At 37.8% G+C, this 27084-nt stretch overlaps 4 protein-coding genes across 4 annotated transcripts; all 4 read left to right on the plus strand.

Annotated features, from left to right (window-relative positions):
- The first annotated feature begins 4908 nt into the window (after positions 1–4908).
- Positions 4909–10018, plus strand: LOC126588195 (diacylglycerol kinase 1-like). The gene is made up of 14 exons (XM_050253260.1): positions 4909–5295; positions 5379–5457; positions 5589–5796; positions 5905–6027; positions 6117–6245; positions 6376–6461; positions 6623–6746; positions 6877–6925; positions 7475–7557; positions 7840–7907; positions 8457–8531; positions 8871–8958; positions 9090–9206; positions 9350–10018. The coding sequence occupies exons 2-14, from the start codon at positions 5381–5383 to the stop codon at positions 9671–9673; spliced, it is 1551 nt and encodes a 516-aa protein (XP_050109217.1). The 5' UTR covers positions 4909–5295; positions 5379–5380; the 3' UTR covers positions 9674–10018.
- Positions 10019–12396: 2378 nt separating this feature from the next.
- On the plus strand, positions 12397–12920 carry LOC126591465 (uncharacterized). Its single transcript, XM_050257160.1, has one exon. The coding sequence runs from the start codon at positions 12559–12561 to the stop codon at positions 12823–12825; it is 267 nt and encodes an 88-aa protein (XP_050113117.1). The 5' UTR covers positions 12397–12558; the 3' UTR covers positions 12826–12920.
- A 1742-nt stretch (positions 12921–14662) lies between these two features.
- On the plus strand, positions 14663–15336 carry LOC126591466 (uncharacterized). Its single transcript, XM_050257161.1, has one exon. It carries the CDS (start codon positions 14964–14966, stop codon positions 15228–15230), a length of 267 nt encoding a protein of 88 aa, XP_050113118.1. The 5' UTR covers positions 14663–14963; the 3' UTR covers positions 15231–15336.
- An 8379-nt stretch (positions 15337–23715) lies between these two features.
- Positions 23716–24188, plus strand: LOC126591467 (uncharacterized). The gene has a single exon (XM_050257162.1). It carries the CDS (start codon positions 23832–23834, stop codon positions 24096–24098), a length of 267 nt encoding a protein of 88 aa, XP_050113119.1. The 5' UTR covers positions 23716–23831; the 3' UTR covers positions 24099–24188.
- The last annotated feature ends 2896 nt before the right edge of the window (positions 24189–27084 follow it).

Raw genomic sequence — 27084 nt, forward strand, 5'->3', positions numbered from 1 at the left:
TTGACAGTACGCGCGGCTGCTGCTGACCATGATAGACTTCTGTGGTTTTCAGGAAGCACCCATTCCCCATGGCTCGATGGAAGCCTCCCAGAAGATTTCAGCTTCGATCCTTTTGGTCTTTCATCTTACCTAGATAGCCTGAAATGGAACCAGTAAGCAGAGCTTATACACTGCAGATGGGCAATGCTCGGTGCAGCCGGAATCTTCATCCCCGAATCTTCAGGTTTCTCATTTGTTGGAAAAGTATTTTGAAATATTCTGCACGAAAGCCTGAAAATTGAGATTTATGGGGCGAAATTGTGATTAGTGTTTTGGGTGGTTGAGGAGCGGGATATTGGTATGGTTGTTGCCAAGAGCAACAGCAGCAGTGAAACATCAACATGGCTGTATAATTGCTACAAAGTTGCTAGCTTGACTTCCTCCATCTTAGATGCAGATGAGACCTCAAATCTAAAGGATCAGTACATTCTAGGAGAGCAATCAGATTTGCTTTTCTCACTCTCGCTCGCCGACCCGCTCGCTGCAGCTGACGTGGGCTTTGGTCAAGGTGGGTCGGCCTGGTGACCGTGTGATTGCCTTCTATGTGCTCAGTGGATCTCAAGCTCAAAATCTGCAGAGGAACATCAATCAAGAAAAGCAAGTGCTGTCACTTTAGAGAAAAAGAATACAAAAAGCAAAAGCAAGGAGCGGGAGATCAAGAAAAGCAAGAAAAGTAAGTGCGTGGTGTCAAGGCTGTCCAGGCAGCTATTACGTTTTACAAGAGAACATGCAGCAAATAGAAAAAAGAAAGTAAAAGTAAAAGTAAAAGCAAAAGCAAAAGCAGAAAGCAAAAGAAGATAAAAATAAGCATACATAATTGAGATGGTGATGACATGCAGAAAAAGGAATTATGGGCGTGACCCATTGAGCAGAGGGTCGAATTTATTTTTGAATGATGTGATTTATTTTTCTTATCTTTCGGAGACATCTGTATAACCCCAATCAGAGGGTAATAAAAAAAATAAAAAATACAAACTAAAAGCCCAAAATAATGGACTGGAATGTTATGTGGAGGGCGAAGGCCCATATGCTAAAAAGAGTCAGGCCCTCTATTATCACCAACCAGGTGATCAAAAGTACGTCCAGTACTCCAAAATTATTCGGCAGCCTGCCGCTATTATCACCAACCAGGTGATTAAAAGTACGCCCAGTACTCCAAAATTATTCAGCAGTCTGCCGCTATTATCACCAACCAGGTGATCAAAAGTACGCCCAGTACTCCAAAATTATTCGGCAGCCTGCCGCTATTATCACCCACTAGGTGATCAAAAGTACGCCCAATACTTCAAATTATACATGAGCATTACTCACGTCAATAATACATAAACATTCATGAGCATCACTCATGTCAATCAACATAAACATTCATGAGCATTACTCATGTTAATCAGCTTCAAAAGCTTCATTTACAAAGCTCTAGCTTCGAAAGCTTCATTTACAGAGCTCTAGCTTTCAAAGCTTCATTTACAAAAGCTCCAGCTTTAAAGTTTCAATTGCAAAGCTACACCTACAAAGCTTCAGTGCAGGGTATACAAATACCGCCTCCGAACAACCACCACTTCGGCCCATACATGGTTCGAATTTGAAGTCTCCAGCCAACAGACTCTATTGACTGAAGACTTGGGGGACTACACTATGTACCATATATTGGGCTTCCTCAATTGGGCCTCATGAAAAATACTTGGGGGACTTAGCCCATTATTTATGTACTGAGGAGCGAGCCCTTATTCTATAAAAGAGACTCACTCACCATCATTAGAAAACATCAACTCTAGCCCATCACTTATGTATTGAGGAGCGAGCCCTTATTCTATAAAATGGACTCCCTCACCATCATTAGAGAGCATCAACTCTAGCCTATCACTTATGTATTGAGGAGCGAGCCCTTATTCTATAAAATGGACTCCCTCACCATCATTAGAGAGCATCAACTCTAGCCTATCACTTATGTATTGAGGAGCGAGCCCTTATTCTATAAAATGGACTCCCTCACCATCATTAGAGAGCATCAACTCTAGCCTATCACTTATGTATTGAGGAGCGAGCTCTTATTCTATAAAAGAGACTCTCTCACCATCATTAGAGAGCATCGTCGCCAGCTAAGCAACCGCCTCGCCGTGAGCATCAACTCTAGTCCATCATTCATGTATTGAAGAGCGAGTCCTTATTCTATAAAAGAGACTCCCTCACCTTCAATGCCGCAAGCTGAGCCAACCAAGGCAACATAAGCTACAAACCAAGCAGCCTCGCAACTTATGCTACTTCTAGTTGAGCATCATTTCACTTTGAGGACCGCCTCATATCAAGAATCAGGTCAAGACGACATCTAGTTACTTCGGCCCACACATGGACTGAATTTCAAGTCTCTAGCCAAAAGACTCTTTTGATTGAAGACTTGGGGGACTACTGTTTGTACCATACTTAGGGCCTTCGTATTTAGATCTAGTATAAATACTCGGGGAACTCAAATGTAATTATGTAATAAAGGAATGGGCAAATATGTAATACGTGAGGAGCCCTTATTCTATAAAAGGGCCTCCTCTCCCTCACAAAAGGTCAAACCTCTCATATTCAGAGCAAAGCTCTCAAGCTCTCCCTCCCTCTCATCCTCTCATCCTCTCATCCTTTCACAAATAGAGAAATATAATATCAGTGTGGATGTAGCCTAAACATTAGGGTGAACCACGAAACATCTATTGTTATTTACTTTCTTGCATATTCACGATCAGATTTACGTTGTTTCAAAACCACTCTGGTTTTGTGCATCAACACCATTAAATAACGGGTCACTTTGGGTCAACCCGTTAGACCTATTAGCACCCATTAGTTGAGGATTTTTAGTAATTTCAGTAAAGTCTTAACAACAAAAAATAAACTCTATGCAAAAAAAAAAAATAATAATAATACTTGTTAACGGGTGAAACGGGTTGGGTTCGGATGACCCGTTAATTGTGCTAGAAGGTCACACATGAAATTATCTTAAACTTAAGGATATTAATCTGTGTAGCTTACTCTTTTAGCTTTTATATTCTGTCACAAGAAATTTTCGTATACATGTTGGTATCATATTTGGCAAATTTGCAACAATTTTTTTTTGTTACAATCATTTTAAAACGTTGATGGAGTGTTGTTGTAAAACTTGAAATTGTAAAGGCTTAAAGCCTTTAGGTAAAACCAACCAATGAAGTATATGTGTGTATATATTACATGTAGCTTCCAATTGGGGAACTGTTTGTCCCTTTTGCTTCACTTCCAATCCACTGTAGGCTTCCCTTCCAATCCACTTTAGGCTTTTTAAATGTACATGCCTCATTAGTTTCTTCTTAATTATCAATTTAAGTCTTATATCTAGTCCTTGTGTTACGAAGCGTGTCGGCAATTTTTGAGTTTACATGGAAGTTACATTAGCACCATATAAATCAAAATTTCATCGAGATCCTCAAAACGACAACCAACCTTTGCCACATCATCCATTTTGCAAAATATCGACCATATTAAAATCGATAAAAGGCCTAAGTGGTGAATTACCATGGTGATTAGGACATCCTCTTTCAAGCATTTCGGGCTCAAACATTTCACTCTCCCTCAGTGTAAATTAAAGTAGTAATATCACTTGTATTTAAAATAATAATTAAGACAACTGATACGATACTAAAACCTCACGATGCAATGTGAAAAAAATTGTAATTTTGTGACGCAATTAAAAAAAACCTAAAATGGAACTAGCCTAAAATAAGATAATGTATCATAGATAAGTTCTGATGAAGTCAAGTCAAAGATTAACCATCCTATCCCTCTCATCTTCTGTGCAACTATTGACATAGGTAGTGGTGGCCGGACTTGAGGAAGGGGTTGGTAGAAACCAAAACTACACGTATTTTGATAGCTTTGATGATTAACGTTATCTGAAATGCACGCCGGCTGGTAATCTTGTCCCGGAATGTTATAGGAACAAAACAACTCTGATCAGAACGAGGGTGGCCAAAATTAGTGATGGGGTTTGGTTTAAAAATGGGGCAATATATTGGAGCTGGTCTGGTTGAAATTGGTTTTGATCATTGATTTGTGAAACGGCAACTGGGTTTTGTTGAACATCATCGTTTGAAGGCATGATAACAAAGTAGCGTCTAAATTGATGTCTGGATCCATTACAGGTCCAATTCCATAAAATTCAAAATATTAAGATTCGAAAATTGAAATCTGTTCGGTAACTATTTTCAGCTTTTAGTTTTAAGAAAAAAATTAAAATTGGAAACTATATATTTTTTTTCTTCAAAATTTGGCGTTGAGTTTTCACTTTTTGGTTTCAATTTTATAAAATTTGAAAACGTTATTGAACACAATTTCAATAAATTTCAAAAAAGTGAAGACTGAAACAAAATGGCTAACCGGCAAGTGGCCTAGCGGTAAAGGCTCAGACTGTAGCTCCCCAAAAAGACAAAGAAAATGTGGGAGGTTCCGAGTCCAATGCTTCGAGTGGGTCATTCTGCTTAACTGTGGCCACGGATAGAGTGAAATTTCCTATGACCTCTCTGGGTCTGAAAATGGTGAATAATCGTAACTTGCCACCAGTTGTCCATTTTTTTCAAAAAAAAAAAAAAAACATGGTTATCGTTTGATGCCTCAACTAAATATGCGGGCTACTAGGGTTTCTTTGCAATACACTATTACAAAGGGTTTTGAAGGTTTCGGCCCATCCTAGCAGCCAGCCTTTGAGTCCACCTCGAGTCCGACGCAGTTTCCCGCCATCACGTGGCATGTTCAAGCTCAGCACCCACTACAAGACAATATACCTACCTCACACGATGACCACCCTTCTACTTACTCCATTATATTCCGAATTTGAAATCCGGTCGGCAATTTATTTCTAACATTAAATAAAAAATTGAAAAAAACCAAAATTCCAGGCAATTCCGCAAATTTCTCAAATTAATTAGATAACACGGAGGACAAAATCATGCGAAGATTTTAATTCCTTTCCCTCTCCCGATCCAGGCAATGCTCTGATGATGATCTGATTGATTCCTTGTCCCAATCAGAGATTCGGAATATCAGAGCATTGCTTGGCATCGAAACAGTGGCATTTGTCTTTTCAATTTTTTATTGCTTGGAAATTTATCTGAAACTTCTTCAGGTAAAGCAATCGAAGACCCTTTATCTTTATATCCTCTGCTGCCTTTTTAACTCCTCGGATTGGCTGATTGTTTTGTCCTCCGCAATCCCCACAACCCCTGTTTGGTTGCTGAGAAAAAAACTGTAGGAAGATTCTGCCACCATTTTGTTTTCTGTTTTTTTTTTTTTGAGTTAAAGCTTTAAAACCCCCTTTTTTTTTTACACAGAAATGGAGTTTCTGAACCGGGTTTCTGGCAGTTCTAGGAATCGCTTGGCTTCCCACATTCATAGTTTTCTTGCTAAGAGGTTGAGTTTTTGAAAGTTTGGAACTTTAATTGATCGAATTATAGTATTTTTGTTGTTATTACTTTTTTTTTTGTGTTTGATCATTATTATTGATTTGAAATTGGGATTTGATGATTGAAAAACACTGCCAGTTGGGATATGATGATGGGTAATACGAAAACTGAGGATAAGTTGAGGGACTTTTACATTCCTAATTACATACTTGTGAGTGGAGCCGATATGCCAAAAGTTCGAATTGTGCCTTCGTGTCCGGTCATTGTGTTTGTTAATGCCAAAAGTGGTGGTCAGCTTGGAGGTGAACTTCTTCTTACGTATCGTTCCCTTCTCAATGAAAACCAGGTTTACTTATAGGCTGCACCGCAGCTACTTATAATCTCGCTTCGTGGATTTACATGTTTTTTTTTTTAGTTTGAAGTAATGGGATGATTGGCTTGACTCATTTTTCAGGTTATTGACTTGGGAGAAAAGGCTCCTGACAAGGTGCTACACAAGCTTTATGTAACTTTAGAAACTCTCAAGAGCGGTGGAGATGTTTTGGCTGCTGAAATCGAGAAGAGGTTAAGAATAATCGTGAGTTGAGCTTTTGCGTTTTGAAAATTTGAAACCTGTGTTGTTCTAAATGCCCATGATTTCATTCTGTATCGTTTCTGAATTGATAGGTTGCAGGTGGAGATGGTACAGCAGGCTGGCTCCTCAGTGTAGTTTCTGATCTTAAACTACCTAGCCCACCTCCGATTGCCCCAGTCCCGTTAGGAACTGGAAACAACCTCCACTTCGCATTCGGTTGGGTAATTATTCTGTTTGCCAACCTTGTGTGTTTCAGTCTATCTATTTATGGTAATTATTTGGCTTCTTCTGGATGTGCATTAACTCAACTCAGCCGTAGCTTTGTAAGCTCATCAGATTTTTAATTCACAGGGGAAGAAAAATCCTGGCACAGACCGTCAGTCTGTGCAGTATTTCTTGAATCAAGTGAAGATTGCGAAGGAAATGCAAATTGACAGGTGACATCTATTGTCTTTGAATTTAGAGGTAGTCAGCTTTTTTCAAAATATACACATTTAACAGGTCTGTGCGGCCTACATTACTGCTCAGTGAATCAATACTCTTCAGTGAATAGTTGAGACATAGTCTATTTATTTTACGTTTGTCTTTGGTATATCAGCTGGCACATAATAATGAGAATGAAGTCTCCAACGGATGATTCTTGTGACCCTATTGCGCCTCTTGAACTACCCCATTCTTTACATGCATTTCATCGGGTCTCCCAAAATGATACACTCAATATGGTATGATTTCTGTTTCCTGGTCAAGTGCCAATCGGAATATTGATAACTCAATTCATATATCATTTTCTTGTTAGCTTCATTTGTAACACGATTAGGTAAACTTACTGCAAAAATTGTTGGCTGTTCTCAGGAGGGTTACCAGACTTTTCGCGGGGGCTTTTGGAACTATTTTAGCATGGGTAAGAAACTAAGAATGCAAGAATGTCTTTCGAATTCTGCTTGTGTGTTGTGAGGAAGGGATCTAGGATAAAATTTAAATATAGTTTTAAAGTTCAATAACTTAACCTCCAATGGTTAAGGAGAAATGAAATAAAGTAAGCATAGAATCATGCTTGTTTCAAGCATCTCTATGTATTGTGCAGGCATAATTTCATAATAACATACGGTCAGATAAATGACGTCTTGCATAGTCTGCCATATATTGAGATATAAGGCTTATATGACATGCTATGGAGAGGAATGGCGGTAATCGGGTAGTTATTCATAAAGGAATTGTTTTTTGAAGATATAGCTGTCGATGTGCAGGGTAATTAAGTTATGCCCCCTGTTGTATTGATGCTATAAGTTAACCTTAAAAAGAAAGAAAGAAAAATCTGATCTTTTATTTACACTGTGTTGCCCTGCCTAAAGTTTCGAAGTAAATATTGGTTGGGCTCATAAGTAGTGACAAGAACTCATACGGAGTGCAATTTCCGGGTTTTCTGACAAATATATTTTGTTTTATACAGGAATGGATGCTCAAATATCATATGATTTTCACGCACAGAGGAAGTTGCATGCTGAAAAGTTTAGAAACCAGTTAGTTAATCAAGTACTAAATCATTTTCTGAATCTTTAACATCATGATCCAAAGTAGATTAGTGTAAAACAATGTCTATTTATTTATCACTATAGTTTTAATGAATGAAGTCTTCATCCATCTAATATGATGGTTACCTAATCAGGGTTTTCATTTGTTCTGGATTCTAAGCGTTAAAAAGTTGTTTTGGTGTCTAGGTGTTTCCATCTGTTACTACATGGGTCTAACTTGTCCCCATAAGTCAGAAATAAATTTTCTACTTATCATAATTCTTTGATTTTGTAATTTGTTCAGGGTACTTACTTGAAGCTTGGATGTACACAAGGATGGTTTTGTGCTTCTCTTTCGCATCCAGCTTCACGGTTAGTCTTCTAGCAACTGTATGTAACATTGGGAATTTTACTTTTATTGTTCTCAGTTGTACATGATACATCTTCTGGTTTTTCTTTTTATATTTCCTAACAGTAGTACAATTTCTTGTTAAAAAAAAAGGCAGAAATTTCATCAAAGAAAATTCAAATTTATTGACCATCTTCATGACATCACCACTTTTGGACTCACCATTCAGTATTTGCACTCCCACTCGACTTAAACCAATCGTCGCCTTTCCATTGAACCTCAATCACCATACCTAGTCTAAGTTTTAGTTATTGAAAGAATTGGCTCGTGACGGATATATGATTTGCATAGTTTCGAGTGAAGACTAGTGAGTTATAGCCCAATTTGCGGTAAAAAAGACGAAAAAAGAAACCAATATGTGACTTCTTGTTCTCTTTATTTTTGCAATGATCCGAAATCAGGATTGGTGAATTCATTTAAACATTCTGAGACCTATGGTTATCAACCATTCTTCAAGTTAGCCTTCTGTTTGGCTGTCTATGTTAGTGACAATGCCCGTAATCTCAACACAGGAACGTAGCACAGCAGATAAAGCTTAGGATCATGAAAAGACAAGGTCAATGGGAGGATGTCCTCATACCTCGCAGGTAATACAAAAGATCTGTTTTAACTTTTTGTTAACTGTTATGCCTCTCTTAATCTCTAAAGCGACTTATCCCAAAGGTTGTTTTGACCCTTTGTTTTTCAGATTACGTTGTGTAGCATTACATTTTGCATGCTTCATTTAAACGAAATGGTACAATGAGTCCCAGGCACATCGTTGATTAGAATGACATGTATGATAATTTGTTGAACTAAAATCAACTGAATCAATTTTTGGGACAAACTTACATCGTCTCCACGTCCATCTTTTCCTATTTTTCCGATTAACATTATTAGCCCTTCCATAATCTTTAAATTTCCATCTTTTATCTTTTGATGTATAGCATCAGGTCTATTGTTTGCCTCAACTTACCCAGTTTTTCTGGTGGTCTTGATCCATGGGGGAAACCAAATAGGAAGAAAATGCAATATGTGAGTTCCGTTTGCTCCCCTTATCTGTTCAGACATATTGATCTCTCCAAAATTCCAGTTGAAAAGTGTAGCAATTTTTCTTGCCAACACTTTTTAATGATTTTTTTTTTCAAATAATGTGTGCTTAACAGCGGGATTTAACTCCTCCATATGTGGATGATGGCCTCATTGAAATTGTTGGTTTTAGAGATGCCTGGCATGGTCTTGTGTTACTTACTTCTAAGGGACACGGGACTCGTATTGCACAAGTACGATAAGTAAATCCTCCACTGATCATTCAATGCTGCAGTCATCTTTAGATAAACACAAATCAAACTAGTTTGTAGGATCATCGTTTAAAGAATTCATCTTTATTTCTGTTTCTTGTCGCTCTCTCTTCCTTTGGTTGTAGGCAAACAGAGTACGTTTCGAGTTTTGCAAGGGTGCAGCTGACCATACATTCATGAGAATTGATGGGGAGCCATGGAAACAGCCTCTTCCAGCTGATGATGACACAGTGGTTGTAGAAATTTCTCACTTTGGCCAAGTGAGCATGCTTGCCACACCACTAAATCGTTCCCAAAGCATACATGAACCACTGTCACCAGCGGGCTCCCACGATGAGGATGATGATAGTATTGACGAAGAATATGCAGATGCAGAAGAAATGGAAGAGAGGAGGAAGTTTGGTGCATCTGAGACGTTTAAATTTCCTGACGGGGCTGACATAGCTTGACTTAGTTAAGCCTTTAATTGCTCACAAGGTCAACCTGCATTGCGGGTTCACGAAAATTGAGGTAGGTTTTGTCCAACAGAGTCCATCGGGGCCTCAATTTGAAATCTCACCGTCCTGACAGTGTGGTTGAGACATGCTATTTTGTGGATTGTGTGCATACATAATTCTACTAACATCTGGTGAATTCGGATTCAGATTCGAAATCCACTTCTTTACATGAAAATTGCTTGATTGTATAGGGCACATATACTTGATTCTGTAACCGTAGGTATTAATCCTTAGCTTGTGCAGCAAAACTCTGGTATTTAAAGCTATATAAGAAGAGAGCTCTACTGCCTGTCTGTATTTACAAGCTTCTTAGTTACGGAATGCTCTTGCAAAAATTGCATCTCAGCTAAATTTATAAGGGGTTTGAGGGCTTGAGCCATGCAACTTTAATGTCCTTTTCTGTTATATAAAAGCAAAACTAGGAAACTGAAACCCCCATTCTACCCATGTGTTGTAACTTTGCAAATGCCGTGGCTCGTAGAATGACCAAGTTGGCTTTACTTTTTTATCTCAGCATTATTTGTTGGAGGAAGAGGTCGCACTTGGTGCGATGGCAAGTGCCTTCGCCCATGAGCGGTAGGTCTCGGGTTCGAGACTTGGGAGCAGCCTCTCCATAAATGGGGGTAAGGCTAGCCGACATTCACCTCTCCCAGACCCTGCGTAAAACGGGAGCCTTGTGCACTGGGTACGACCTTTTATTATTTGTTGGAGGAACTTTCGGATTTTACTTTCTAAATCTAGAAGAATGGTTACTTTCTTAGCCTAGAATAATGTGTCAAGAATGAGTATTGAGGAGAATTTTTTGTAAGTGCATAGTATTCGAGCGAACATGAAAAAAATATGTCAGTTCCTTCACTTGTATTATGTCATATGGAGGACCGTTTGAATATTCGGTACTTAGAAAAATCTATCTGTCTTAAAGATATTCATCCACGGAATTATCATATTATATGGGTTATCCTGCTGTCTACCATCTGGATCAGCCTCATATTCTCAATTATATCGTTTTGTGAATTTTGTTTTTCGGCGATCTTGCTATCATGCATCGAATAATCTGATATGGACTACTCAAGTTTCTATCGAAATTTGGTGTAACGTGTAAAGTCTTATTCGATGTGTATGTATGTGATGGATTAAGACCTGAACTATATTTTAGCCAATTAAACTGAGAAAGCTATGCACATTCTGCTAATTGAGACCTTTCTTTCTTGCACGGCTTAATTCAAAAAGGAATTTAGGTCAAAAATGTTTATTAAAACAAACGTATGATCATACAAAAATATGAATTCTAGCAACCTTTTCATTTGGACATTCTCGTTCTACTTTCTTAGTTCTCTTTATCGTCTTGCAATGTTGTTTGATGATCAGAACGATTTACTTTATTGATCACCGTTTAATGATCATTTATGCAAAAAATGAACTAAATTCGAAATCGTTTAGTCATCTAACTGTGATTCAATGAATAGATGAGCCATGTTACTCATTTAAACAACAAAATTTTGACAACATTAACCAAACAAATGATTTCTAATTTAGTTGGTTTTTTTTGTAGAGTTGATCTTTAAAAAGTGATCTAGAAAGTGAACGGTTCAAATCATCAAACACCATTACAAAATTGGTAAAAGAGCCAATAAAATTGAAATAAAGAGGTTGCTAGCATTTCCCTACAAAAATTTACTTACAGAAAAATAATTGAAAATACAAGACTACATTTTAGATTTTTAGCCCAGGAGCTGTATAATTGACCTAAAATAAAGACCCCTCTACCAAAAACAGAAAAAGTCACTTAGTACTACATTCTAGTGATATTCCTCTCTATTCATAAAAACATCTCCAACCCTGGCCTATAATATATTTCCCCCCTTCTATTCCCCCTCAAATCCAACCCAACCCAAGCTTAAAATTGGACCTAAAACCTAAAATCTAAAACAAAGCTAGATTTAGCTCAAGATTAGTGAGGCTGACCCACCATATATGTATATTTTATTTAGTTTTATATTTATAAATTCATTAAATCGAAAGGTTAAGATCGAATTTGATGAAATTCAACAGTAAAACAAAAAATTAACAGTCCAAATTTAAACAGTTAAGGTAATTAAAAAAAATCTTTATGTGTTTTATATTTGTTTCATAGTATTTAACGAGTTTCATGGTGTTGGTTAGTGATTTTTCAGTATTTGTCAGAATCTAAATATTTTTAGGTTAAATGTTCATAAAATTAAATTAGGATAGTCTAAATATTTTTTTTTCTTTTAAAAAAGTTACTTTAAGAAAAAAAATTAGTCTAAATTCATTCTTTAATAATTTGGAGCTAAAATTTTAGGCCAAAAGAGTTAAAGCAAAAAAGTTGTTTCTGAGTTAAAACCTAAATTTTTTGGGCTAAAAAGTTTATGTTTTAGGCCAAGGGTTGGAGATAGTTTAAATGAAAGGTTTTAAGTTTGATTCTCATCAAGACGAATTTGAACTATATTATTGCTAAGTTTTTGTGAGGTTTAATCCACTCTCACACTCATTTAGTATAAATAATATTATTTGTTATAAAAAAAAAATTAAAAAAAAAATTAAAAAAAAAAAAAAACCCAAAAACAAGAAAAGCGCGTGGCTTTGCACATTGTTTTGCAACCCTATTAGTGTTACCACAGATTTGTTTCCGTGATACTGGCGGCTGTGCCTTGATTTTCGCTCCCCTTCTCCTATTAGCTTCCTCTATATATATGCATCAATAAATTTAAGAAACCTCAGATTCAGATTTCTCATTTCATACTCTCCCTTTCAAGTTCAAACTTTCACCTGTAAGATCTTTGATCACAGCAAAACCAGCAAACAATCAGAAAAAAATGAGTGCAGCGTGCAGAGCTTGGATTGTGGCAGCAAGTATTGGAGCAGTTGAGGCACTCAAAGACCAAGGAGTCTGCAGGTGGAATGGGGTTCTGAGATCAGTCCACCAACATGTCAAGAACAACATCAGATCCTATTCCCAAGTCAAGAAACTCTCCGACTCTTCGTCTTCTGCAATTTCTATGAAGATGCAGAGATCACAGGAAGACAAGTTGAGAAAAGTCATGGAATTGAACTGTTGGGGTCCTAATACCATAAGATTTTAGATTCTAATTATGTAATTTAGATTTAGGGTTTATGAGTATTGGATTATATGTCATCCCTTTTATCATGAGAATTAAACGACTTATTTCATTGCTCATTGTCATTGGATAAAAATGGCGTTGTCAAATTTTAAGATCAGTGTTCTGGTGATTGTTTTAAGCCCTGAACTTATTAAACAAATCCATGAACAGGAACCATGAACTCTTCCGGTAGATCCATATCATAAAAGCAGTCTTAACATGGATTTGATGAATTTTAAAATTATCTTTTGCTGCAATAGTAATCAATTAACATACAGATGGATGCCATCCTTTTGGCTCGTGTGTGTGTGTGTATATATATATATATATGTCAAAGCACTCAGTCAACAATTTAGGATAGGAACCACATCCTTAGACTTTGAGAATATGATAGGAAGGTTGTTGGCCTTACTAGCTCGTATAATGTCATATTTAACTTCTTAACAAGTTATTTTCGAGGATGCCGTGGTATTGCTTGCTCCATCAGGCAGGTTGAGTGGAACCATATTTACAATGAGGTTAACTTTGTCGTGGACGCATTGACTTACATTGGTCTTTCTGTGGAACCTCCACATGTTTGGGATCACTGCTTACTTGCTAGTGCCCTCATTGCTTTTAATTTTGATTGTATTGGAAAACGGTTGTACTCGTGACTTTTCGCTTTGTTACTAGTTCTTTTTTGGATTAAAAAAAAAAAGCACATTGTCCTCGAATAATATGGACTACTCAAGTTTCTAAAGAAATTTGGTGTAAAGTCTTATTCGATGTAGACCTAAGCAATATTTTAATTTGAATAATACTAGAAAGATTAAATTTTTAAACTAAATTTGCAAACTAAATGATGTGTCATTAATAAAAAATAAGCATGTTAATCAATAGTTAAGTAATAATTCAATTATTAAAATTTACACCATTTAGTTTATAAATTTGGTTTTCCTAACATTACCCTTTTAATTTAGTTTAAACTAGGAAGGAGAAATTAGAAATTAGAAGCAATCTTGTGGAAAATGAGTAAATTATATTAGTCAATTAAACTGAAAAAGCTATGCAAACTGCTAATTGTGACCTTTCTTTCTTGCACGACTTAATTCAAAAAGGAATTTGGGTCAAAGTGTGTATTAAAAAAAGTATGATTATACAAAAATGAGGAATATTAGCGACCTTCCCATTTGAGACATTTTCATTCTATTTTCTTGGCTCTCCTCATTTTGCAATATTTTTTGTTGATCATAATCATTTACTTTCTTGATTACTTTTCAAAGATTACTTATACAAAAAACTAACTAAATCCAAATCATTTAATTATCTAATTGTTAACCAATAAATAGATGTAACATATTTCTCAGTTAAATAAGAAATTTTTGACAACGTTAATTAAACAGTTAAATAATTTCTGCTTTGGTGATTTTTTTGAAGTTGATCTTTAGAGAGTGATCTAAAAAGTGAACAGACTACGATTTTCCTAAAAAAATTACCTATACGAAAATAGTAATAATACGGACTGCATTTTAAATTTTTAACTCCTTACATTGGAGATAGCATAATTGACCTAAAATCAAAGACCCCTAATTCAAATTTGGTGTTTTGGAATACCAAAAACAGAAAAACCGAAAAACAAGAAAAGGACGTGGCTACTGACTCCCCCAAAGAGGAGCGTTTAACTACCCTTTGACTCATGACCTAAAAATGCATGTGCTTTTTGCCCATTGTTTTGCAACCCTCTTTGTATCACCACAGATTTATATCCCTCATACTGGTGGCTGTGCCTTGATTTTCGCTCTCCTTCTCCTATTTGCTTCCTCTATATATATGCATAAATAAATTCAAGAATCCTAGATTCAGATTTCTCATCTGCGAGACGGCCAGTAGTCTCTGACTTGGTCTTCAAATCGTAAGTTTAAGCTTGTTTTCAGCTTTTGCCTCGCTTTCAATTGAAAGGAATCTGAATCTCCCTTTAAAACAAAATGAAATCATAATCCCAAAACATTAGACAACATAAATTACTTTTTTGTCAACAACACGGCCCTTTTTCGGATATCGGTTATTTCATACTCTCCCTTCCAAACTTTCACCCGTAAGATCTTTGATCACAGCAAGCTCAGAAAACAATCAGAAAAAAAATGAGTGCAGCGTGCAGAGCTTGGATTGTGGCAGCAAGTATTGGAGCAGTTGAGGCACTGAAAGACCAAGGAGTCTGCAGGTGGAATGGGGTTCTGAGAGCAGTCCACCACCATGCCAAGAGCAACATCAGATCCTATTCCCAAGCCAAGACACTCTCCGACTCTTCGTCTTCTGCAATTTCTATGACGATGCAGAGATCACAGGAAGACAAGTTGAGAAAAGTCATGGAATTGAACTGTTGGGGTCCAAATACCATAAGATTTTAGATTGTAATTATGTAATTTAGATTTAGGGTTTATGAGTATTGAATTATATGTCACCCCTTTTTCCATGAGAATTAAACGAGTTAATTGTTCTGGCGATTGCTTTAAACCCTGAAGAACTCATTTAACAAGCCCATGAACAAGAACTATGAACTCTTCCGGTGGATCCATATCATAAAAGCAGTCTTAACATGGATTTGATGAAAAGATTTAACTTTTGCTGCAATAATAATCAACAAACAAGAGAAATTTTTAGTTGCGATGGGAATACAGATGGTATACTATGTGTTTTTATTCAAGTGGTGGAAAATTTTAATTTTGAAGTTATTAACCTTTTAACACACATACCCACCATTTATATAGGGACACATGGTGTACCACCTCGTGTGACAGTCACACTAAAAAATCTCTCAACATACAGATGGATGTGATCCTTTTGGCTCGTAAATTTATGGAACTGGATCCTCTCCTGAGCTCAGGATGGGGATCCTCTGAGTAGCCCATTCAGGGCGTTCAAATTTGATCCAACGGCTGCAAACAGAAAGCTCCTCTAAAAGTTATAATAATTGCAATCGTTGGATCAAGTTTGAATGGTCCGGATAGGCTGCTCATGAGGATCCCCATCCTGAGCTCAGGAGAGGATCCAGTTCCGTAAATATATATCAAAGTACAATCAACTATTTAGGACGAGGGACCACATCCTTAGACTTTGAGAATATTATAGGAAGGTTGTTGGTCTTCCCAGCTCATATGGTCTCTTATTTAACTTATTAACAAGTTATTTTTTGAGAATATGGTTTTCAAAAAGTAACGTTTTCTCCAAAAATTTAAGAGTGATGTATTCTCACCATAATGTTTTATCTCCTCACCTACTTTTTAATTAAATTTTTAGTTATAGGTTTGTCCATTATAAAATAACCGATAAAAACCTTGAAAAACATCATGGGAAAGTATACATTTTCTACTTGAGTTGCAACACACTAAAATCAAGGTTTCCTTTGAAAAAAGTTTGACAGTGAAGCATCATGATTTTTGACATTCAAAGTTCAATTCATGGAAGTTCTCAGGGCGTGTTTAACAATCCGTAATCAGAATGAAAAGAAAGAGTCTGATTCCGATTACGGTTTATACCTGTGTTTACTAAAATTTAAAGGAATCAACATTGTGTGGGACCCACACAAATAATGGAATTCAATTCCGGGAGAGTGAGTGAATCCGGAATTCATTTGCTCTTCCTATTATGCCCTCTTCTCTTATCAATACGCCGTTCAACCCAACAAATTAATCTCACGAGCTTGAATTCTGGTTAGGGGTGGGCACGGGCCGGGTCGGGCCTAAATTTGGAGGAACCGGACTCGACCCATTTTAAATTGCAACGGGCCGGGCCAGGCCGAGTAATGAAATTTCTAAAATTGAAACCGGACCTAACCTAGCCCGTTTGAAACGAACCGGTTCGGGCCAGGTCCACGGGTCCAATAACATTTTTTCAAGAACATATTTGGGTCTACAATTTTTTTATTAGAACAGGCTTGGCCCATTTGAAGACAACAACTTCATTCAACCAGTTTTCCCGTTCTTATCATCCAACAACATTTAAACTGTAAAATATGTAGACAACCATTCCCAATCATCAAATTATAACTGCAAATCATAAAGCGTAGCAATTTAAAGCATATGGAATTTAGTAAGAAAACCAATGAACATGAATAAGTTCAATATTAGTCTATTTTGCCTTACAAGTCCAACAAGATCCTTTACAGAATGATTTTCCAAAGCTAAACTAAAACCAAAACTAAAATCAAAACCTAAGCAAAACTAATTAAATCCAGAAAATTTAGAAACTACATCCCCAAATTCAGTAACCCAGAAATTTCAAAAATCCTAATTCAAAAGTCCTAAATCCCTAAATTTAGAAACCCAGATAATTCAAAAACCCTAATTTAGAAATTACCTTAATATGAGAGAAGATGATATGATATTTTGAATCACAGGATGATGGTGGTGTTCTCGACAGCGGTGACGGGTGGTCGCATTCGGGAGGAGACCATGGTGATGGTGGTGTTCACAAGATGACTCGACTCGAGTGAGAAAGGGGGAGCGATAACTCTGATCTGGGAGCAGATGGTGTAGGGGAAGCACCTATGTACATCGTCGTGGCTTCAACGAGAGGAAGAGTGAACAGTGGAGGAGGCGCTGAGGAAGCAGTGGGAGGTGAAGTGATGGCGAGACGGCCTGCAGGGAGAAGAAACCAAGGTTCTAGAGATGACAAAGGTGGATGAGGGGGAGAAAAATCAAGCCCTAGAATCTATGAGGAGGCAACCTGGAAGTTAAGAGATGATGGCTCCTGAAAAAATATACTTACAGGCTTTGAGAGAGAAGACGAGAGTTAGTGACAGAGAGGTGGAAATAAGATATGTGGTAGAAATTAATGGTGGAGATTTAATCTCCATAGAATGGACGGTGGAAACGGTCCTACTCAGGTACCCGTTTTTTCAGAAATTTGGACCCGACCTGCCTCGCCAATTACATGGACCCGCCCCGTAGGTCATAGACTCGTTTGCCCACCCCTAATTCTGGTAGAGTAAGGGAATCAAAAATCCGATAGGTTCAGGAGATTTGCAGGTTGCATACGAGATCTTGTTCCCGAACACCGGATCACCGTCGTTCAGGAGGCGATGAACCAGCCGCTTCGACATCGCCGACATGCAGCGTGGACGTAGCTCCAAGATGATGACGTCAACGTCAGTATCTCACAGACGTGCTTTTCGCTCACCTATTCATCTTTCTGTGACATTGTTTTGGCGACCGCGACCTCGAGGTCTAATTTCTGGGTTTTTTCTTCCGCGGAGGGAAGATGATTGTGGCTGGGCTCTTACTTCGGCTTTTGCACAATAGTGGACTTTAACTCTGTTGATGCACAAAACCGGAGGTCTTGGAACAACGTAAATCCGACCGTGAATCTGCATGAAATGTAAATAACACAAGATGTATAGTGGTTCATCCTAAGGTTTGGGCTACGTCCACACTGATTATGTATTTATCTGAGGGAGAGAGAGCTCTGAGAGTTAGAGCTTTGAGAGGGGGTGAGGAGCCTTAGGAATTGGCATCCCCCTGTTGTGAGGGTGAGGAGTCATTTTATATAATAAGGGCTCCTCACTTATTACATATTTGCCCCTTCCTTTATTACATAATTACATTTAAGTCCCCTGAGTATTTGTACGAGATCTAAATACGGAGGCCCTAAATATGGTATAAACAGTAGTCCCTGAAGTCTTCAGTCAAAAAAGTCTTTTGGATGGAGACTTGAAATTCAGTCTATGTGTGGGCCGAAGTAGCTAGATGTTATCTTGAACTAATACTTGATATGAGGCGGTGCTTAAAGTGAAATACTGCTCAACTTGAAGTAACACATGCTGCGAGGCTGCTCTGCTTGTGGCTTATGTTGCCTTGGTTGGCTCGGCTTGTGGCATTGAAGGTGAGGGAGTCCCTTTTATAGAATAAGGGCTCACTCCTCAATACATAAATGATGGGCTAGAGTTGATGCTCGAGGCGAGGCAGTTGCTCAGTAGGCGGCGATGCTTTCTAATGATGGTGAGGGAGTCCATTTTATAGAATAAGGGGTCGCTCCTCGGTACATGAATAATGGGTGCTCTCTAATGAAAGTGAGGGGGTACCTTTTATAGAATAAGGGCTCGCTCCTCAATACATAAATAATGGGCTAAGTCCCCCAAGTATTTTTTTATGAGGCCCATTTGAGGCCCAATATATGGTGTATAGTGTAGTCCCTCAAGTCTTCGGTCAATAGAGCCTGTTTGCTGGAGACTTCAAATTGAATCCATGTATGGGCCGAAGTGGCGGTTGTTCGGAGGCGGTATTTGTATACCTTGCACTGAAGCTTTGTAGGTGAAGCTTTGCAAGTGAAGCTTTGAAACTAGAGCTCTGTAAATGAAGCTTTTGAAGCTAGAGCTTTGTAAATGAAGCTTTTGAAGATAGAGCTTTTTGTAGCTTTTGAAGCTAGAGCTCTGTAAATGAAGCTTTTGAAGCTGATTGACATGAGTGATGCTCATGAATTTTTATGTTGATTGATATGAGTGATGCTCATGGATGTTGTCATGAGTGATGCTTATGAATGTTAACATGAGTGTTGCTCATGAATGTTGACATGAATGATGGTCCTGAATGTTTATGTATGATTGTCATGAGTGATGCTCATGAATGTTTATGTATGAATGACAGGAGTAATGCTCATGTATAATTTGGAGTAATGGGCGTACTTTTGATCACCTGGTTGGTGGCATGAAGGAGAGTACGTGTTGTACATTTCATCACCTGGTTGGTGGCATGAATGGCTAGTTGCCAAATGATATTAGAGTACGAATTGTACATTTCATCACCTGGTTGGTGGCATGAATGACTAGTTGCCAAATGATATTAGAGTACGGGTTGTACATTTCATCACCTAGTTGGTGGTAATAGTGGCGGGTTGCCGAATAATTTTGGAGTACTTGGTGTACTTTTGATCACCTGGTTGGTGGTAATAGCGGCGGGTTGCCAAATAATTTTGAAGTACTGGGCGTACTTTTGATCACCTGGCTGGTGGTAATAGCGGCAGGTTGCCGAATAATTTTGGAGTACTGGGCGTACTTTTGATCACCTGGTTTGTGCTATTTTGGGCTTATGGGCCTTTGCCCTCCGTATGACATTGTAGCCCATTATTTTGGGCCTTTAGTTTTTTTTTTTTTTTTTTTTTTACCCTCTGATGGGGTTCATACTGATGTCTCCAAAAGATAAGAAAAATAAATTACATCATACAAAAACCAGAAAAGTAAATCACATCATTCTGGTGGGGTGTTTATTCCTTCCTTTTGCTTTCTCTTTTGCTTTCTTCTTTTGTTTTTTTTGCTTTTTTTCTGTTTCTTCTGCTTTTCTTTCTGCTTTCTACTTTGGATATGTCGCTTGATGACATGATTAAGGGCAACAGGGGTAATCGTGACAGAAATAGAAAATATTGTGGTAGGGGTTCTCATGGCTTGAAGCATGTGGCTCCTTTATTGCTGAAGGGATGGCATGGTTGCTTTCGGCCTGGTTGCCTTTCTTTTGCTTTTGCCTTCCCCCATCTTTGTTGTTTTTTTTTCCTTTTGGCTTAAAGATTTCAAACCCCAACTTGCAAGCATCTTTTCCATCTGACACGCTTTCACCCAAATCGGGTGATTTGAGAAATGATGTATGGATTCGGTGCACATAGTGATAGGACAAGTGCCGCAAGCTTGCATAATGATAGGACATGTGCAGCAAGCTCTTCTCTTTGACCACCATCGCCAGATCTGAGCTGCTTTATTTGACCAAGATAATCCTGTTCACAACATCAACTGGCAAAGCATAAGTTGGATCTAGGGCCTTCATCTCGGGATATTCAAGAAGGAAAAGTCCAGCTACATCAAAGTATGTGTGGTAGACATCAACAACATCTTCTGGTCTGTCAGAAATTTTTCCATTTTCAATGTCCTGGAAGTCTAAAATGAATTTGACAAGTTTTTCCTTATCAATCCAATGAACTCTGTTAATCATGACCAAACTTGAAAGAACCCACCATGAGAGTGCAGATGAATCAAGCGAGGCAAAACGCGGACCCTCTCAACGACGTCGGTTTTGGAGTCGAAGTCGGAGCGAACCTCAAGGTCAAGGAGCGAACCTCAAGGTCGAAGAGCTTGGAGAGGAAGAAAGAGCGGTTGAGATGACTGACGAGCTTGCGGATCTGGTTGGTCCGTACAGAAACGAGGCTTTTTGTTGTCGCCGTGCTGGCCGTCCTCTTGCTCGAAGATATATATACTTAATTTGTATGTGACTTACAGGATTGACACCGCGGCTTCTAATGGCTGAACCCATTTGAATGGCAGCGTCATAAACCTCTTGATACGTAAGCCACACATACGGACCCACCTTTGTGTCGCTGACCTATCGCCGTCCAAGCATTGGGTTGCTCGGATAGTTCTTAGCAGAGTCACCGCATGGCACTTTTACTGCTCCGTCTGGACAAGCAGCTTGGAGTTACCACAAGATGTATTCCGTGGAGGGGAAGATAAAGGGCTCGTTCAGGAAAAGCTTCAGGTGGCTTAAAAGATAAGTACACCCAAGTGCTTTATGGCTGAGGGTTGGCGCGGGAGACTCCCAAAAATGCCTTGAGAGAGCACTTCGACAAGCACGGCAAGATCTTGGAGGCCGTCATCACCTCCGACCTCCACTTCTGCACTGATTCGTTGGGTACGACGTCGTTCTCGCCGTTGTAATCCTCGTCGAGCTGTAGAGAGTCAGCAAGGGAGCGAGCGAGGGCACGTGCGACTTGAACGCTAGCGCGTAGCTGTGGAATTTCATCCCGTGCTTCTGAGGGAAGCTGTGGATGAGGTCTTTGCGGACGTTGCTCATGGATTTTTTCTAAAAAGGGGTGGTCAAATTTGGTGGTTGGGATCTCCTAATGGAGCTGAAGATCTCGTGGAGTGGGATGGTGGAAGCAGTAGCTAGTCGATTGGGTTTCGTAGATTTTGCAGATTCACGGTAGAGGTGAAAAAATGAAAGAGAACCGACATAACTTTTCGTGTCGATTCCCACAGACGGCACCAAATGTTGATGCACAAAACCGGAGGTCTTGGAACAACGTAAATCCGACCGTGAATCTGCATGAAATGTAAATAACACAAGATGTATCCTGGTTCACCCCAATGTTTGGGCGACGTCCACACTGATTATGTATTTATCTGAGGGAGAGAGAGCTCTGAGAGCGAGAGCTTTGAGAAGGGGTGGGGAGCCTTAGGAATTGGCCTCCCCTTTTTGTGAAGGTGAGGATTCCTTTTATAGAATAAGGGCTCCTCACATATTACATATTTGCCCCTTCCTTTATTACATAATTACATTTAAATCCCCCGAGTATTTGTACGAGATCTAAATACGGAGGCCCTAAATATGGTATAAACAAACTCTTTACGAATAGAAAAAAAAAATCTTTAGTTTAAGTAAAAATAACTAGTTTAAATGTTTTTAAATATAAATATAGAATAAAATTAAAAAAAAAAAGGCATTTTAGTAATCGTATTGATTTTTATTCCGATTCAGTTGATTTAGTAAACAACTTCTATGAATTCAGTTTCATTCCTATTCCGATTCCTAAACATTTAAGTAAATAGTTTCAACAAGAATTTGATTTTGATTCCTCCTCAATTCAATTCCTCCTCAATCCAATTCCTCATATTTTGATTACGGTTACGTAAACGACCCCTTAATTTTGTCTCAATTAGGGCACAATATATGATACCGAAGGAGTATAAGTTGTCCAAAATGAACAAAGATTGACTCTGAGGCATGTGAGGTAAAAGTTTTTTTAATATGAAATAATCAAGTATTTTTCTTATATTTGATGAAGTTCTATCCCGATTATGTACTTAATTTTAGCTTTATATATATATCTATATATTATTTGTTTATATTCTTTTTTCTAAGAGACAAGTTTATAATTTTAGAATATGAGAGGTTATTTTAAAAATAATAGTGGATGGGACAACACATTTTAATTTTTATAACTTTTTATGGTGTGTGTGATTATAGCGTGAGTGGGTCTAGCAGTTCTCAAATTTAATTGTGCACTCCAAATTTTTTATATTTAGTAAGAAAAAGACTCTCATGAAAAGTATACAATTAAATTTTTGATGTGCCAATAATAGTTACCTTTAAATAAAGTAAAAATAAAAACAAAATTGTTATCAAAACATTTTTTTTTTAATGTTGATATTCAATTTGTTCTCATAATGTTTGAACACAAGTTTCACTTGAGGTCTATTCGTAATTAAATTATTACCGAATCACACCAACTCATATTCATATTTGATTTGTGGATTCACTTGATTTGGGATCGAATTCGTTTCAAATCCCAACCCGTTGAATTGGTGAATGTGGAAAGGTAGCAAAACAATGACAAACTGAAAAATGAAATGAAATTAATTTAATTGATGCTTTATCGTGCAGCTAAATTAAAAATTTTGTTGTCACTTATATTATGGTTTAGTAGTATCTGTATTCACTTATAAGTAAGAGATCTTAGATTCTCATGAATAATGAATTCGATGTTGAATTATGATTTACTTATTGTATAACTTAGCTCAAATCTGACATCTCGTGACCAAATTATGGTTAATTTAGCCCAAATCCAACATCTAAGGAAATATATCACTGTATTCAAATTTGAGTTTTTTTTTTCTTTTTTTTTTTTCCTGTCGGTAAAACAATATAGGGATGCACGTGGCTATGGAGGAGAACAACTTTTGCGTTTTCCTTTGGGCCGGATGAAAAAAAAAAAAAAAAACAAGCATCAGCACGCCGTTTTGCAACCGCGTCTTACCAATACCACTGGTTGAAGTCCCAAGCCACTTTTTCTCGTCAATACTCCAACACTAGTCCTAAACTGGTGCCACTGTCTTGAATCTCACTGTTCTTTTACCGTATCAGCTGGCATATATAAATATACGCATACCCTACCACCCACAACAAAAATTCAAGAAAACCCCAAAAATCTCCTTCCCTACTCTCACAACAAAAATCAGAAAAAAAAAAAAAAAAATGAGCGCAGCCTGCAGAGCTTGGGTAGTAGCAGCAAGTATAGGAGCAGTGGAGGCACTGAAGGACCAAGGAGTCTGCAGGTGGAATGGGGTTCTGAGGTCAGTCCACCAGAATGCCAAGAACAACATCAGATCCTATTCCCAAGCCAAGAAACTCTCCGACTCTTCGTCTTCTGCAATTTCTATGACGATGAAGAGATCACAGGAGGAGAAGGTTAAAAAACTCATGGAGTTGAGTTGTTGGGGTCCCAATACTGTTAGATTTTAGGTGTTAAATAGGTATTTTATAGATTTTAGGTTTATGAGTATGGATCTGTCATCCCTTTTTCATGAATTATATGGCTTAATTTCATGATTACTCGTTGAATCGTTTCTTACTTCCTTTTATTTTATTTTAATTTTTTGCGGAATTAACATTTCTTGAAAGTGAGAGCAAATTAAGAATACTTGGGTCTAAAGTTAACTTGCGGATTGGTCAAAAGATTAAATGCTGCCTCCCTAAATATACAATTTAAGAGAAATTTTGCAATATATATACCATACCAGTCTGATTTTTTCTGTTTTGTTTTGCGTTCCTTTTAATTACAATGTGTCGTCATGATAGCAATTTAATTAGAATTTTAAAGGATGGATCAAAATTACAAATTGGATGAAAACGGACAAATGCAAAACTGAGATGAAAAAGGGAAAATAAGAGAACAAGATTAAAATAACATACTAACCCACAAATTCAAAAGAGAATTAAAATCGGAAAAAAAAAAAGAACAAGGTGGATTGGTGAAGGCACTGGAAAACTGAAAAGAAAATGGGGCACTGAAGGAATAAAAAAAATATAAATAACCAAAACGCCTTTAAATCACCTTTCTCAAACTGTAAAATAAATAAACAATAAATTTTGGGACAAAATATCACATAAAGGCTAGACGTGTATGAAATGGTCCATAACCATGACTGCATGGGCATACGACAACCCATATATTTTTTGTTTGTTTTAATAAGCTGGTTCATAAGATTCATACGTCTCGTGAGATTTTAGTAACCAAAAAACTGTTGTAAAATCGACGGTATGTGTAATGGAATAAATAAACAAGACACAAAATTTACGAGGTTCATCTACAGTTAATATGAGTGGAGTACATCCTTGGGCAGCAGTAGTGTTTTTATTTATAATCAGAAGTAATAAGATTACAAAGATAACTTCCCTCCCTCTTTCCTTTGTCTCTCCTATGAGCCTTGTGGCTTCTCACTTCTTCCTCTATTCTTCCTTTTATCGCCCCCTTTTGAACACTTGGAATGCTCTATTTATAGAGCAAACATTTTGAAAGCAAACAAAACACTATTAAACTTGTGAAAGGTTTACTATATGCATGTGGGCAAACATACCCATTGTTTTACAACACTCCCCCTTGGATGCTCACATAATAACATCAGTTAACTTGTTAAAATCTTGATCTATTTTTGGATGCTCTCCCTAACAAGTATCTCCCCTTGATTTCAAATTCTTTAGGCTAATCATTGATCATTATGCTTTAGTCCCTTAGCGAGGAGAGTTGCCAAAAAAGGTATTTTACTTGTTGTTAACTTTCTACATACTTGTTTTTTAACTGGGCTAAAGGGCCTTCTGCTAGACTTCCTCCAAATGTCTGAATTTACTCCTTTTATCAGAGAGCTAAATTTAATTCAAGGGTGGTGGACACTTGATCTAGAATCAGACTTGTGATTTCTTCAAGGACCTTCGAGGCTTGATCTTAAATGAAATTGGACCACGAGGAGCTTCATGTGGCAAGTGATCTTCGGCTTTGTCGGGAATGAATCAGCACGTGTTTGTTGCGCTTGTCTCCACATGCTTCAATGTATTATTTTCACTTTTCTTATCTGTTCCTTTTGCAAAAGTGGTATTTTCCCTGGTTTTCCCCCATGCATGTGTGGCATCTTCTCTTCTAGGATTTGTCCACTGATGCATGAGTGGAATGCATCCCTTGCATTTGAATGGTTCATCACTTCTTGGTGACCTATCCATATGTGGCAGCTTCAGTGTAAATAGCCAACATCATATCAATAGTTGAAGATGAGTACTCGAGAGCAATGCAAGGTAAGCAACCAAGCAAAGGTTCTGGGCAGTCGGTTCCTTACCCGAAGTTTGAGTTGAGGGTCCAACATATTGGTTTCTTTATCCTTGTCTTTGCAGGTAAAAACAAGGACAAAGGAAATGACATGAAGATTGCATGATATGAGATACTTTTGCTCTCATCCCTGATGATATGAGATATGTTTGCTCTGGTGTGACTTATTTGAAGAGGTATTCTCGGAGAGGAAGAAAACTGAGTATTTTGAGATGCTTTGTTGAAGATACATTCTCGGAGATGAGGAAGAGTTAGGTATTCTTGTAGGTCTGCCTTGTTATGGAGAACGGAGATCGACATATATAGAGATTTTTCAATAACAGGTAGTGGTGTTGTGCCTTTACTTTTGTCAGCAACTGTGGTGTAATTAGAACAGTAAGATTTACACGTTTTCAACTTTTTTAGAGATCTTTGACAAAGTTGCACGCGATATCCGAAAAAGCTGAGATTGTGTCTGAAAAATGTCAACGAACTTTATTCAGGAAAATCTAACTTTTGAAATTCGAAAAACGATGCCTCTTCGATCTCTGAACAAGTGGCTCTATTGCCTTTTCTTTTATAAAGACATCAATTATGTTCAAGAGTATGCTCAGAAAGTTGTTGCCTGTAGAAATTTCCCCCTTCTTGCACTTTTAAAATTTTATTTGACCTCATTTTTCCTTCATCATTTCTGAAAATGGCTTGCCCATCTACCATTTGTTTAGATTTGAGTCTTATGAGTGATATAGACGAGCAGCGTCAGGATAACATATGGCGCTCGTCCTTCTTATCTTCTAATGGTCCTCTTACAGTTGGGGATTATGTGATGAAGAATAACATAACCTTTACTGTGGTAGCTAGGAATCTTCTCACTCCAAAGGATAACAGAATCCTTTCAAAACGATCTAATGAGTTAGCCGTTCAAGACTCATTGGCTCTCAATGTTCAGTGTGCTAGCTCTGTTTCCAATATGGGTCAACGACTACTTGCTCAAACTCGCCAAGTTGAATCATTGATGGCTAAGGTGGTATTTCTTAAATAAGAGATTAGAGGGCTTAAGCACAAGAATAGAGTGTTACATGTGCTTGCAAATAATTACTCTACGAGCATGAAAAGAAAGCTCGACCAGCTACAGGAATCTGAAAGTCGAAT

This window comes from Malus sylvestris, chromosome 11 (assembly GCF_916048215.2).
Source record: "Malus sylvestris chromosome 11, drMalSylv7.2, whole genome shotgun sequence".
In the NCBI taxonomy this organism is placed as follows: Eukaryota; Viridiplantae; Streptophyta; class Magnoliopsida; order Rosales; family Rosaceae; genus Malus; species Malus sylvestris.

Coding starts and splice junctions, on each gene's coding strand:
- LOC126588195 (XM_050253260.1), top strand. CDS start 5,381: ATGGAGTTTCTGAACCGGGTTTCTGGCAGTTCTAGGAATCGCTTGGCT. Junction 5,797..5,904: donor CCCTTCTCAATGAAAACCAG/GTTTACTTATAG, acceptor CTCATTTTTCAG/GTTATTGACTTGGGAGAAAA. Junction 7,558..7,839: donor GAAACCAGTTAGTTAATCAA/GTACTAAATCAT, acceptor TAATTTGTTCAG/GGTACTTACTTGAAGCTTGG.
- LOC126591465 (XM_050257160.1), top strand. CDS start 12,559: ATGAGTGCAGCGTGCAGAGCTTGGATTGTGGCAGCAAGTATTGGAGCA.
- LOC126591466 (XM_050257161.1), top strand. CDS start 14,964: ATGAGTGCAGCGTGCAGAGCTTGGATTGTGGCAGCAAGTATTGGAGCA.
- LOC126591467 (XM_050257162.1), top strand. CDS start 23,832: ATGAGCGCAGCCTGCAGAGCTTGGGTAGTAGCAGCAAGTATAGGAGCA.